This window comes from Haliotis rubra, unplaced genomic scaffold (genome assembly GCF_003918875.1).
Source record: "Haliotis rubra isolate DU_JTF1 unplaced genomic scaffold, ASM391887v1 Scf283, whole genome shotgun sequence".
Taxonomy (NCBI): domain Eukaryota; kingdom Metazoa; phylum Mollusca; class Gastropoda; order Lepetellida; family Haliotidae; genus Haliotis; species Haliotis rubra.
In genome coordinates this window covers 1209401-1224444 of record NW_025766925.1, presented here as the reverse complement: position 1 = coordinate 1224444, position 15044 = coordinate 1209401, and the positions used below count along the sequence as shown (strand labels likewise).

The window sequence follows — 15044 nt, the reverse complement described above, 5'->3', positions numbered from 1 at the left end:
AGGAATCACATGCTTTATACTGTATATAACACAGAAGCATGGAGTGTATAACACCCGGTATCTACCTGTTCCCCAACCCTATACAGAGAAAGGAATCACATGCTGTATACTGTATATAGCACAGAAGCATGGAGTATGTAACACCTTGTATCAACCTCTTTCCCTACCCTGTACAGAGAAAGGAATCAGATGCTCTATACTGTATATAACACTGAAGCATGGAGTGTGTAACACCCGGTATCTACCTGTTCCCTACCCTGTACAGAGAAAGGAATCACATGCTGTATACTGTATATAACACAGAAGCATGGAGTATGTAACTCCTTGTATCTACCTGTTCCCCTACCCTGTACAGAGAAAGGAATCACATGCTGTATACTGTACATAACACTGAAGCATGGAGCGTGTAACACCTTGTATCTACCTGTTCCCCTACCCTGTACAGAGAAAGGAATCACATGCTGAATACTGTATATAATACAGAAGCATGGAGTGTATAACACCTTGTATCTACCTGTTCCCCAACCCTATACAGAGAAAGGAATCACATGCTGTATACTGTATATAGCACAGAAGCATGGAGTATGTAACACCTTGTATCAACCTCTTTCCCTACCCTGTACAGAGAAAGGAATCAGATGCTCTATACTGTATATAACACTGAAGCATGGAGTGTGTAACACCCGGTATCTACCTGTTCCCCTACCCTGTACAGAGAAAGGAATCACATGCTGTATACTGTATATAACACAGAAGCATGGAGTATGTAACTCCTTGTATCTACCTGTTCCCCTACCCTGTACAGAGAAAGGAATCACATGCTGTATACTGTACATAACATAGAAGCATGGAGCGTGTAACACCTTGTATCTACCTGTTCCCCTACCCTGTACAGAGAAAGGAATCACATGCTGAATACTGTATATAATACAGAAGCATGGAGTGTATAACACCTTGTATCTACCTGTTCCCCAACCCTATACAGAGAAAGGAATCACATGCTGTATACTGTATATAACACAGAAGCATGGAGTATGTGACACCTTGTATCAACCTCTTCCCCTACCCTGTACAGAGAAAGGAATCACATGCTTAACACTGTATATAGCACAGAAGCATGGAGTGTATAACACCTTGTATCTACCTGTTCCCCTACCCTGTACAGAGAAAGGAATCACATGTTCTATACTGTACATAACACAGAAGCATGGAGTGTGTAACACCCTGTATCTACCTGTTCCCCTACCCTGTACTGAGAAAGGAATCACATGCTGTATACTGTATATAACACAGAAGCATGGACTGTGTAACACCTTGTATCTACCTGTTCCCCAACCCTATTAAGAGGAAGGAATCACAGGGTGTATACTGTATATAGCACAGAAACATGGAGAGTGTAACACCCTGTATCTACCTGTTCCCCTACCCTGTACAGAGAAAGGAATCACATGCTCTATACTGTATATAACACAGAAGCATAGAGTGTATAACACGTTGTAACTACCTGTTCCCCAACCCTGTACAGAGAAAGGAATCACATGCTCTTTCCTGTATATAACACAGAAGCATGGAGTGTGTAACACCCTGTATCTACCTGTTCCCATACCCTGTACAGAGAAAGGAATCACATGCTCTATACTGTATATAACACAGAAGCATGGAGTGTGTATACCTTGTATCTACCTCTTCCCCTACCCTGTACAGAGAAAGGAATCACATGTTGTATACTGTATATAACACAGAAGCATGGAGTATGTAACACCTTGTACCAACCTCTTCCCCTACCCTGTACAGAGAAAGGAATCACATGCTTAACACTGTATATAGCACAGAAGCATGGAGTGTATAACACCTTGTATCTACCTGTTCCCCTACCCTGTACAGAGAAAGGAATCACATTTTCTATACTGTATATAACACAGAAGCATGGAGTGTGTAACACCTTGTATCTTCCTGTTCCCCTACCCTGTACAGAGAAAGGAATCACATGCTGTATACTGTATATAACACAGAAGCATGAAGTGTGTAACACCTTGTATCTACCTGCTCCCCTACCCTGTACAGAGAAAGGAATCACATGCTCTATACTGTATATAACACAGAAGCATGGAGTGTATAACACCCGGTATCTACCTGTTCCCCAACCCTATACAGAGAAAGGAATCACATGCTGTATACTGTATATAGCACAGAAGCATGGAGTATGTAACACCTTGTATCAACCTCTTCCCCTACCCTGTACAGAGAAAGGAATCAGATGCTCTATACTGTATATAACACAGAAGCATGGAGTGTGTAACACCTGTATCTACCTGTTCCCCTACCCTGTACAGAGAAAATCACATGCTCTATGAATCACATGCTGTATACTGTATATAACACAGAAGCATGGAGTGTGTAACACCTTGTATCTACCTGTTCCCCTACCCTGTACAGAGAAAGGAATCACATGCTGTATACTGTACATAACATAGAAGCATGGAACGTGTAACACCTTGTATCTACCTGTTCCCCTACCCTGTACAGAGAAAGGAATCACATGCTGAATACTGTATATAATACAGAAGCATGGAGTGTATAACACCTTGTATCTACCTGTTCCCCAACCCTATACAGAGAAAGGAATCACATGCTGTATACTGTATATAACACAGAAGCATGGAGTGTGTAACACCCTGTATCTACCTGTTCCCCTACCCTGTACAGAGAAAAGAATCACATGCTTTATACTGTACATAACACAGAAGCATGGAGCGTATAACACCTTGTATCTACCTGTTCCCCTACCCTGTACAGAGAAAGGAATCACATGCTCTATACTGTATATAACACAGAAGCATGGAGTGTATAACACGCGGTATCTACCTGTTCCCGAACCCTATACAGAGAAAGGAATCACATGCTGTATACTGTATATAACACAGAAGCATGGAGTGTGTAACACCTTGTATCTACCTAATCCCCTACCCTGTACAGAGAAAGGAATCACATGCTGTATACTGTATATAACACAGAAGCATGGAGTATGTAACTCCTTGTATCTACCTGTTCCCCTACCCTGTACAGAGAAAGGAATCAGATGCTGTATACTGTACATAACATAGAAGCATGGAGCATATAACACCTTGTATCTACCTGTTCCCCTACCCTGTACAGAGAAAGGAATCACATGCTGAATACTGTATATAATACAGAAGCATGGAGTGTATAACACCTTGTATCTACCTGTTCCCCTACCCTGTACAGAGAAAGGAATCACATGCTGTATACTGTATATAGCACAGAAGCGTGGAGTGTGTAACACCTTGTAGCTACCTGTTCCCCTACCCTGTACAGAGAAAGGAATCACATGCTTAACACTGTATATAGCACAGAAGCATGGAGTGTATAACACCTTGTATCTACCTGTTCCCCTACCCTGTACAGAGAAAGGAATGACATGTTCTATACTGTATATAACACAGAAGCATGGAGTGTGTTACACCTTGTATCTACCTGTTCCCTACCCTGTACAGAGAGACGAATCACATGCTCTATACTGTATATAACACAGAAGCATGGAGTGTGTAACTCCTTGTATCTACCTGTTCCCCTACCCTGTACAGAGAAAGGAATCACATGCGATATACTGTATATAACACAGAAGCATGGAGTGTGTAACACCCTGTATCTACCTGTTCCCCTACCCTGTACAGAGAAAGGAATCACATGCTGTATACTGTATATAACACAGGAATACTCAGTGTGTTACACCCTGTATCTACCTGTTCCCCTACGCTGTACAGAGAAAAGATCGACATGCTGTATACCTTATATAACATAGAAGTACGGAGTTTATAACACCCTATATATAACTGTTCCCCTACCCTGTACAGAGCAAAGATCGACATGCTGTATACCTTATATAACACAGAAGTACAGAGTGTATAACACCCTATATATAACTGTTCCCCTACCCTGTACAGAGAAAAGATCGACATGCTGTATACCTTATATAACACAGAAGTACAAAGTGTATAACACCCTATATATAACTGTTCCCCTAACCTATACAGAAAAATATTGACACGTTGGCACACTATCACAGAAAGCAATCACAGTGTTGACAAACAACCATACATTACAAATGTTTTTACAGTCCTGCCATTTCCAGACACAATAAAGTGAGCATGTATACCTGCACATCCTGTCATAGTACAAATATGTAAGGGATAATTAGGCTGCCGTAAAACAGCACAGAAAATGACTATCTACAATGACTTAGGCCTACAACATGTACAACTGACTGACTGAGTTAGGTTTTACGCCGCTTTTAGCAATATTCCAGGAACATCACGGCGGGGGACACCAGAAATGGGCTTCACACATTGTACCAATGTGGGGATTCGAACCCGGGTCTTCGGCGTGACGAGCCAACGCTTTAACCACTAGGCTACCCCACCGCCCCACAACATGTACAAGGAGAGAGGTAGCTCTTCAGATTGTCAGGCGGCACCTGTCCTTGATCCATGGAGACTACATGACCTAAGAAGCAACATGGACCCCCATGCAATGTATACATCTGAGACAATGGGCTGTCAGTTCCACAGGTACTGGTGATAACCCTTCAGAATTCAGATCAATCTGGAGCTCAAGGTAAAATCTGTCGGGGGGCTAACAACGAAGAAAACGTGTTTTAGTTCATTTTTGGGAGTGAATTACTCATTTGCAATCAGAAACACATAGCAACCTGTTTCTAAGACATTCCAAGCAACACAACATTCTATGCAGGACTATCAAACAGCCTGAATCAACATTACTCACCATCCCTCAAGCAACATCGCCCGGCATCCTTCAAGCAACATCACTCAACATCCTTCAAGCAACATCACTCAACATCCTTCAAGCAACATCCTTCAAGCAACATCACTCAACATCCTTCAAGCAACATCACTCACCATCCTTCAAGCAACATCGCTCGGCATCCTTCAAGCAGCACCACTCAACATCCTTCAAGCAACATCACTCACCATCCTTCAAGCAACATCGCTCAGCAGATATCAGAATGAGCTACAGAGAAGCAAACCAGCAGCAGTTCTGTAACAGTGTTTTTGAGATTCACATCCACAGTCAAGACGCACTCCCCATCACACTGTGGCTTCCTCCATGGGGACCACGCCCACCCCCACTCCTCCCTCGTGGGCACTCATGGAGGCAACAAACGTCCATGTGTTGGACTCCGGATCATACATCTCCACTGAGTTCAAGTTGGCCTGACCATCATAGCCTCCTATTGCATATAACTTCCCATACGTTGCTGCTATGGCAACTCGACTTCTCTTCATCTTCATATTCAGAACATATTCCCATGTATTGGTGCCTGGGTCGTAGCGCTCAACAGTCTTGAGAAACATTGCACCATCGTAGCCTCCCACGGCATACAGTTTACCATTGAGAGCTGCCACACCCAGACGACAGCGTTTGGAGTTCATGTTGGCTATAGTTCGCCACTGCCCAGTCGTTGTGTTGTAACATTCCACCTACAACCAAGCAATCAACAGTGTTAATGCTGTGTAGTTGAAATTTACAGTATAGTTATCACTATATAATATCTTCCTTTCTAACAACACTGTCAGCAATAGTAAAGCTATTTCAGCCATATCGTGACTAACATCGGTAAGAGATCGAGTTCATATAACAAGTGACCATGACTTTGATTTTTCCCAGGATACCAGGCCTCATATAGTATGGACAGAGAATCCAGAATAGTTGGGTCAACCTGAACTGAACTTACAGAATCAAATATTGACAATCCATCATGGCCACCACAAGCGTAGATGTCACCATGCAATACAGCAACACCAGCGGCACTTCGTATTTCTGCATACTTGTCATCACCGTCCACCTATGAAAGGGAAATAACTCCATTCACTCAAACATTTACACAAACACTGTCCCATTGGCAAAGAACTTAAAGGTCACATGCAACCAAAAAATCAAACATGATTTAAACACAATTATCACTTATTCATGACATATAATATACATTGCTGGTTATGAAAAAACATATAAACAAAATTATAAGCGTACAATCGCAAATCAAAAGTGCAATATTGTGTACTTTGGTTTACCCAGTCAGAGCGGGTGGGTGTGCACTCAAGTGTAACGGCTGGTTCATTTGCAGATGCCCTCACGGTTCATTGTGTGTGTATATACATGTATAGAGATGTTGGGTTTTGTAAATACATGCTCATTTTTTGTGTATAACATTTTGGAATCAACAGACATCATAACATGTCATGTGTACAAGTATCACACCTGCCTGTCTGTGTAATTACATAATGTGACAGAGACCGAACTCGGGCCATAAATCAATGCATTTTGTTTATGGTGTATAGCCTGATTGGTGTTAAGTTCAAATTGCATGTGGTCAGTGATAGCAGCTGTGTATTGAATATTGTCATTAGCAGACAGGCAGGCTGACACACAGGTGTCAATAAAACAAGACATTGAGTTTTGTCTGTGACAACGACATATCTATATCACAGTTAGAAATTCTGTCAACGCTAAATAATGGCATTGCTTTTAAGTATCGAACTGAGAAAGTGACTCGGTAAGAAGAACGTGTGGTGAAATAGACAAATGAAATTATATAAACAGTTAATTTACTGTCATAACATATAAAAAGCTTGCGCCTGTGAGATATCAACAAAACATTAGAAAAATAGCTCACACCAAAGCCTTCACCGAGTATTCACCGGACAACCCGCTTCCAAGCTGCACGAACCTATTTCACTGCCCACGTGCTATGAGCGCAGCCCAGCTGTTGAAACCCGTTTTCCCCAGAAAAGTTGGGGGAAAATTAGTGAAACGTTTGAACTCCGATTTCGCGTGTTTTTTTCCATGGCGTTATTTTTCAACTTTATAAGTTGAATTTGCATTTTTGACGATTTGTTTTGGTAAGTCCATACCGAAAGGTATCAGAATCTGCAAAGTTGTGTTTTACGTTGCATGTGACCTTTAAGTAATTCACCACAGATTAATAAATACAATGGGTACAATATGTTGAACCCATTTCTGGTGTTATTCAACTGATATTGCAGGAATACTGCTGAGACCCAACTTACTCATTCACTCACTCAGTGACATGGCATCATGTGAGGACCACTTACATGTTTGACTTGGGATCAAAGCACTCCACGGACTTGAGAGAAGAGACTCCATCATACCCTCCACAGACAAACAGCTTGCCATTCAGTGCTGCAGCTCCCAAAGCACTAAGTAAGGGGAAAAACAGAAGCTCAGTATAATCTTCAGGCAACCAAACAGTGTGTGTTGCTCAATTTGCTATCGATTTTTGCCACTGCATCTGAATGTAGTTTTACTGAGGTTCACATAATGTTTAATACATGTTCTGAAGGCTCTCAGGAAAACTGATTATTAAACATCAAATTGTTGAAACTGGAAGAATCCAACAGCTGGTCATACAGAGTTGTCTCCCTTACCTTCTCTTGCAGTTCATAGGGGATACTTTCTTCCAGCGTTTGCTCTCCTGCTCGAACACCTCCACTGTGTTCAGCCTGTCCATGCCGTTATAGCCGCCGATGGCGTACAGGTAGCCTGGACAAAGATACAACAGTTGACCAGGTGAGGTAGACTATAAACAGGCAGAGTTTAGTACTTGATTTCGATGGTATTCTTAAACCCTGTACTTCTTTCACATGGATTTGTTGTCTGTGTATCTTATTCAATACAGGAAGCCACAGGTATAAACTGGTCAGTGCTCAGGTATGTAACTAGAGCAGTGAAAAGGTAAGTGGTAAATCTAGATGTTATGGACTCACCGTTGAGGACTGCAACGCCCACTCGACTCCTCATGGTGCTCATGGCCTCCGCCACTTTCCAGCGCCCCACGACCGGGTCAAAACACTCCACTGTGCTTAGAGAGTCACCTACAACATCAGTAAACATGTTTTCCTTCTGCGCACTGGTAAACCTGTGACGATGTGAGCTGATAATGCAAACTGAAGAATCTTACAATGTGATCTCTAGTACCTGAAGATGGTAACTCTAGTACTTTAAGATGTGAAATCAAATACCTGAAGATGTGAACTTTTGTACTGATGTGATTTGATATATGATCATGTACCTGATAAGGTGAGCTAACATACCTAATGATATGAACTGAAACACCTGATGATATGAAGAGAAGATGTACACAGACATACCTGAGGACGTGAGGCCGCCCACAGCGTATATGATGCCAGGTACATCAGTACAACACCTTGGTCGTGTTTTGAAAGTCTGTAACAACGTCCGCCTCTCTGGCATCAGGTGGTAATCTCGAGCCTCATCCAACAAATCTCTGAGAAATGCAAGCAAAAGATGATCAGTTAAAGCTTCACAGAATGAAGCACTAATTTCACTTTGGTTTAACACAAACTACTTCTGCCTGTTACAGAAACCAGTACCCACAAAAAAAAATAGATGATCAAGAACTCGTTCAAGTTCTGTCCAAGATTCATGCGAAAACCATGACTAATTCTGCTTTCACTAAATCTCAGAACTGATTTACAAACTGATATACAAGTAACATCATCAGTCTGTGCCAAAAATGTTGAAGTCTTCTAGTCTGCACATGGCTCTTACAACATTTTCAGAATATTTTAGTCTAATAATGAGGACTTTTAGTTTAATTACCCAAACTTACTAGAAATAACCCAACTCGGTCTTCGATTGCTGTCAAAGTTACAACGTTTTCCAGTACTGTAAAACATGAAATTAATGCGAGCATTTTATTAATGCGAAAAATGCATCTGTACTCTTCTCGCATTATTATAATGACGCATTTCAGTCTGACCATGTCTACTTCATAAAAGACAGAAAACGTCAATCTGTTGACACTACACATTACACCAATACAGGTCACTTCCTCATTACAGGTATCTCAAGCCACATGTAATTATCACTGGTTACAATCACTGGTCATTGTTTAAAGTCACTCAAGCACATCAGCCAGGCCAGACATTCTCCAGACACTTGTTTGTTGTACCTTGGTAGATGACTTGTGTCTATCAAGTCGGATTACGTTTATGTTGTCATAAGACAAGTAGTAGCAAGCAATCACGTGATCAAACATGGCAGCGTAATCAAAACACTGTCAGCTCATTTCCATTCATTGCTTAACCAGCTCAATTCATTTTATCATCAGCAGATTCCTAAGCTCACATTAATTTTGTGCCGCATTTTAGACTAGACCCTCGCACTTGCATTAAATTCGCGACACATTAATTTCATGATTTACAGTATATTAATCACCTGCACTGCAGAGAGCTCTTGATCAGTTCCTCAGTTGCCACCTTGTCTGACAGATACTGTGGGGTCAGCAGCGGCAACCGCACTTTCACCATCAACTCCGGCAGCGACTCCTTCCGGTTCTCTATCAAGTGTTTCACCCACCTCAGTGCTGACTCAAATACCTGTCAACACGTGCAGACATGTCAGTGAAACCGCATTTCACTGTAGGTATTTGTTTTAAATTTCTCCTTTTGTTCAAGAGGGTCCCATCACTTCAATGAAAGAAGACCCTCATCAACTATGATACTAGCGTAGCTGTACAGTCAACAGTCTCAATGGCCCAAAGCATGAAGCAGCTAAATGAGGCCAAATAAAAAAAATGATTGTGGTTCCGATTACACCTCTTTAAAATTTAGGGTAGGTAGGTAGGCTTTTTTTTAACATATTTTTTTAGAAGTAAAGTACAAACTAATAACACATTTATCAATGTGTAATTGTTTATTCAATCAAGCTTGCGGCCATCATATCAACTTTCTCAATCAGAATGACCGATGTCTGTCGGTCCCGGGAAAAAACAATGGTATCTGAAAGCTTATTTTATTCATTCCGCTTCAAAAAATAGCGTCGGCACCAGAATTCAAGGGTCGGTCGGGTAATCGGAACCACAACATTTTTTTTAGGCCTGATGGGGATGGCAGTAAACTGAGACATGTCTGATAGTCTCTACACTCAAATGGTTTGCCTGGTGCAGACACAACAACTTCACACCACTGCTTACACTGACTGACAGAGTTTTAGTTGTATGCCGCTTTTAGCAATATTCCAGCAATGTCATGGCAGGAGACACCAGAAATGGGCTTCACACATTGTCCCCATGTGGGGAATCGAACCCGGGTCTTCGGCGTGATGAGCCAATGCTTTAACCACTAGGCTACCCCACTGTCCCCCACTGCTTACAAGTAATGGAGCAGTAAACCCAATAATCATGTTCTGATTCAAACCACAACCAGCAGCTCCTGGTATTGCTAAGATACATACTTCAGTAGGACAACTATGCACATATCGTTTATTTTATTTTTTTATGGTGACAAAACTTGTAATACCTGTTCCTCATTGGTGACATTGAGTTCGTCCCTGGAGATGATGTCGACCATGTCGGTGTGGGTGAGGTTGAGGAACTCCTCGGTGCAGGACACCTGGCGGAAGTTGTTCTGGATGTATTTGTTGGCCGCCTCCACCAGCTTGGAGCACATGTACTGGTCCGCTAAGGCTCGCACCGCAAGGCAGTTCTGTGGGTGAAGCCTACATCACCAAACATATACAGTGTCAGAACTTTTGGCAAATACAAGTCTAATCTGACACATTTTTACACAGTCAGTTCAACATGAATTTCAATTCAGTAAATAAATGACTGTTTTCACCTTGTCATTATAGTTATGCTTCAAGAATCTGGATATTCACCACACAGGAAGCCCCAGAATGGTGCTGACAAACCTTCAAACATAATCATTGCAAAATGGGATTTGAACCCACATGATAGAATTCTGTATGTTCAAGAGACACAACTCTTAACAGTGGTGCCTAAGATGACTGGGCTTGCCTTGGCCCAGATTCACTAAACGGATGTCAATTTCAAGTGGGTTGTCACCAAATTCCCACATGGAGACTCAGTGGACATAACTACAAACTTATGATTGCTGTAAGTACCTCAGCATATCAGTTCTACTCACCTGTCCTTCAGGAAGTCACAGCATGCCTCCTTCACACTCTGCATGTGGAGGAAACTGGCAGCAATGAGGAGAGACTGCACATTGTTCAGGTTGATCTCAACACGGCCGTTGTAGGCGTAGTTCACCAGGGACTCCAGGGCACTGCCAGCAACAACAATTGTGTAACCATGGTAACCTGAGGTTGAAGTGTTTCAATCTAGCAGTTATCTGGGCAGGGGCGGTTGGGTAGCCTAAAGGTTATAGGGTTGGCTCGTCATGCCGAAGACCCTGGTTCGAATCCCCACATGGGCACAATGTGTGAAGCCCATTTCTGGTGTCCCCCGCCGTGATGTTGCTGGAATATTGCTAAAAGCGGCGTAAAACCAAACTCAGTCAGTTATCTGAGCACCCTAAAGTTCTTCCCTTTAACTTGAATTTCATGCTTAGTGTGACAACACTGATTAATGTCATTAAGCCCCACTTATCACCTCTCCTCCCTCCAGTCCTAATATCTAGATTTGAGAATCTACTTTCTAGAGCCAATAAGCCTATAAATGTTGATGTTTCTATGCAGCACATCAGATTTTGAAATATTGTAAACTGAATGTAAACTGTCAATACCACATGGAGAACAATAACGTCCACCACATATCGTATTTTACTGTTATATTTGCAGCCAAGTTTGCTCAGGGTTCACCTCACTATGTAAGCCTGTCAGATCATGATGGACATTGATACTGAAAAAGTGAATACAGAGCATGATGGTAGAGCTGCCCACCTGGCATCAATGCCTTGCATGCCGATCTCATCCTGCTTGGATTCCACCATGTCGTGCGTGAACATTGCGTGGAAGTAGGGAATGGTCGCCGCCAGGATGATGCGGTGAGCTGAAAACTTCTGATCTCCTACCTGTGGAAACATGAACGTTAGTTATAAATGTGGAAATGTTTCTCATACAATGATCAGTGGATTACTTATACAAGATTTAAGGGTGGAGGGAGACAAATTTGGAGTTTTTAATCATACTGGAACAGGGAACGCCATGAAGAGATGTTACTTCAACCATGTGTACAGGTATGGAGGGCACAAGTGGACATGTTACATATACTGGGTCAGGGAGGGGTGGGGGCACCTTTGGAAAGGTTAATCATACATGATCTGGGAGCACATGTGGATCTGTTACATATACTCGGTCAGGGAGCACACGGTATGATGCTACTTCTATAGGGATGGAGGGCACATGTAAAGTTAACTATACATGGTTCGGGGCACACATTGAGATGATAATTATACAAGGTGAGGGGCACCTTTGGAGATGTTCATTAGGCCAAAACAAAAATATATGTCTGTTTCCTATCACATGCTTTTTAAAAATAGGGTAGGTGGGTCGACTTTATCTTTTTTTAATCCTTTTTTACATCTTTTAATAGCACTAGGTGGGCACCTGAGAATGTCTTCAAGGATACCATATCATGTTGTTACAATGCTTTGTAAACATGAAATATGAACATGAAAATATCATACTTTCGATTTGGATGAATACGATGAGCTAAAATGCACCCAGTCAAGATTTAGGTTCAGGGGTGGGGAGTGGTTAGGATAGGGTGAGTCGGGTAACCGGATATGGACATATGGTCAGGGTGAATGTGGAGGTATTATGCCACTACCTACTCAATGCACTTTTACAACCAAGCTCACATGAACCTGCATGGTATGCTGCTGTTTCTGAAAGTTGATTTGACTTCACAGTAGACTTCACCATGTTTATATTGCATTTCTTTCAGATTTCATTCATTGCAACTTGGAGGGGCAAACTACTACTGCCTGCTTGAAGCTATGGAAATCATGATGATAAGATAATCTAACTAGCCAACTCTTTACCAGGGAACCAAGTGATTAATACCCTTGCGTCATGGGTTTCCGTGGTATTAAGACATTTACGACTATGAATCAATCGCTCATATTGCCAAGTCATATAAACACAACATACTACATAGTGTTAGACGACATACCTTTGTATCATTTAATGGCAATAAAACACTTTTATCATTCTGAAGTTCATTGTTGTCCGTATCGGACGACAGGCGGCAATTGTGCACAAAATCTGGTGACGTCATATGATTCTGCGGTATTTCCTACAGATCAAATTACGGGCCCACAGCACATGTCACAATCTCACACGTTGTCAACAGCCAATCCGTGAGTGTCAATGTAGGATTACAGTAATAACGAAGTTAATAAATTGTAATACAGTAAACGATTTTGTAGAATTAACACAATAGTCACAATTCTTCAGCATAAATTTCCAGTTCATAAAATATGTAGAGTTGATCAACGGGATACGTGAAATGAAAAGTGAAAAAACAACTTAAGAGATGACCCTATCGGGCTTCCATAGTTTAAAAAATAGAGCTGGGATTCCCCCCTTAGGTCACGTGATTGTTTTTATTGATGACATCAGCTTGCAGACGAGCGTTGTTTGGAAAACTTTGAAGCTGAATAAGTTTATAGAAAATGTTTGTAAAGATCGCACAAAAAGTGCATTACGTGCTAGACATAAAGTTGCATTAGTTTTTAATAGTAGATGACTGTACGAACGCAAATTGATGAAAGTCTGAACATTTTTTGCTCAGAGCCGTGCCAATCGACTGATGAACGTAAACAATCGATAGGTGGCGCAATTTGGTGAGTGGCTTGTGAGAAATTATGTTATTAGAAAATACCACGGAAACGTAAGTACCACAGAATCATATGACGGCATGGTACCTGATTTTCTACCTTTCTGTGGATTCCCAGTTACCTATTTCTCAGACAAACTTTAAACTTGATAAACATTTACAGATTTTCCTCAAATTACATTGGTATATGTATGCATTAAATGGAGATAGGTATGACATAACCTACCTCCCAAGTCAACATCAGGAATAGGAGGTGGTGTTTCACGGACAAGTGAAAGGTTCGTAAAATTGCAAAGTTGTGTTGTCATGTAAACGTGTATATGTCACAAGTGACAGGGTCTACATCAGGTAACAGATGTGCATATGCCAGTTGTCAAGGTAATATATACCTCAAAATCCACAGGATAAGTCTCAGGTACCCTAACTGATTACAACAAATATATATGCCATGCATTTATACACAGAGGTAACAGAATGCTGAAATAAACGAACGAGTGACTGCACTGCAGTCAGTCAAACTGGGTCAGTCGATCTTGACACAACAAATAGCATCCGGCATTGATTCAATTCTCTTGTGATGTTTAGCAATGTCTGACCACCATACTGTCTACCTTCAGCGTGACGTCGCATAATTTCCCCTGTCGTCTGATGTCCGCTATCTTCGGAAAAGCAGCCACAGGTAGATCTTCTTCTATAAACGCGACTCTCTCTTCGGCCATTTTGTCTATTGACTTTTCCCGCGGATTGTCTCCCTTGTTTGACTGCGTCTGGCATAATATAGTCTATTTCATGCTTCAATACAATGGGAATTCAATAACTTATCAAAAAGGTTTCATCGGATACTAAAACCAATCAGTAATTAATATAAATAATATAAGGATTTGTCATTTTAGGTGTCCCCCAAAGGTATTATCTGTTCTGAAACTTTCACGTCCACTGTGTTGTCTGTTTAATTTATTTCCAGTCAAAGCTGGGTGAGTTACGCTGAGGCTTCCAAGGCGCCATATCAACGTTCATGTACATGGTTATATGTTGACAGTACATTAATCTTAACGCCACACTGAGCAGGTTTCCAGCTCTATAACGGCTTTCCAGCGGTCTGTAAAAACGATCAATAATGGAGTTGGGTCCAGACAATCCAGTGACTGACATCACAGCATTCAGTCATCCCATAGCCTGACCACTCACTCAGCTACTGGCTATTCATGCTTTTATGTGTGCAGATGATTTCATTATATTTCATTATTTTACGAATTATTAATATAAGACAACCTAATTAAAGAAATACTTTTTGGTGAGAATGTTGAAATGTAACATTTGTAAAAGTATATATATATATATATATTGCAATGGAATCCTGTACACTGTACCCTTCACCAAG

General features: G+C 41.4%; 1 protein-coding gene across 1 annotated transcript; it reads right to left on the bottom strand.

Moving 5' to 3' along the window:
* Positions 1–4367: 4367 nt before the first annotated feature.
* LOC124281385 (kelch-like protein 18) lies at positions 4368–14394 on the bottom strand. Its single transcript, XM_046717422.1, is given in 12 exon segments — positions 4368–5519; positions 5774–5856; positions 5859–5884; positions 7152–7256; positions 7485–7599; positions 7824–7931; positions 8208–8344; positions 9298–9458; positions 10380–10578; positions 11007–11147; positions 11764–11894; positions 14275–14394. Coding segments are annotated over 12 exon segments (1707 nt in total). The 5' UTR covers positions 14383–14394; the 3' UTR covers positions 4368–5126.
* Between the last annotated feature and the right edge of the window lie 650 nt (positions 14395–15044).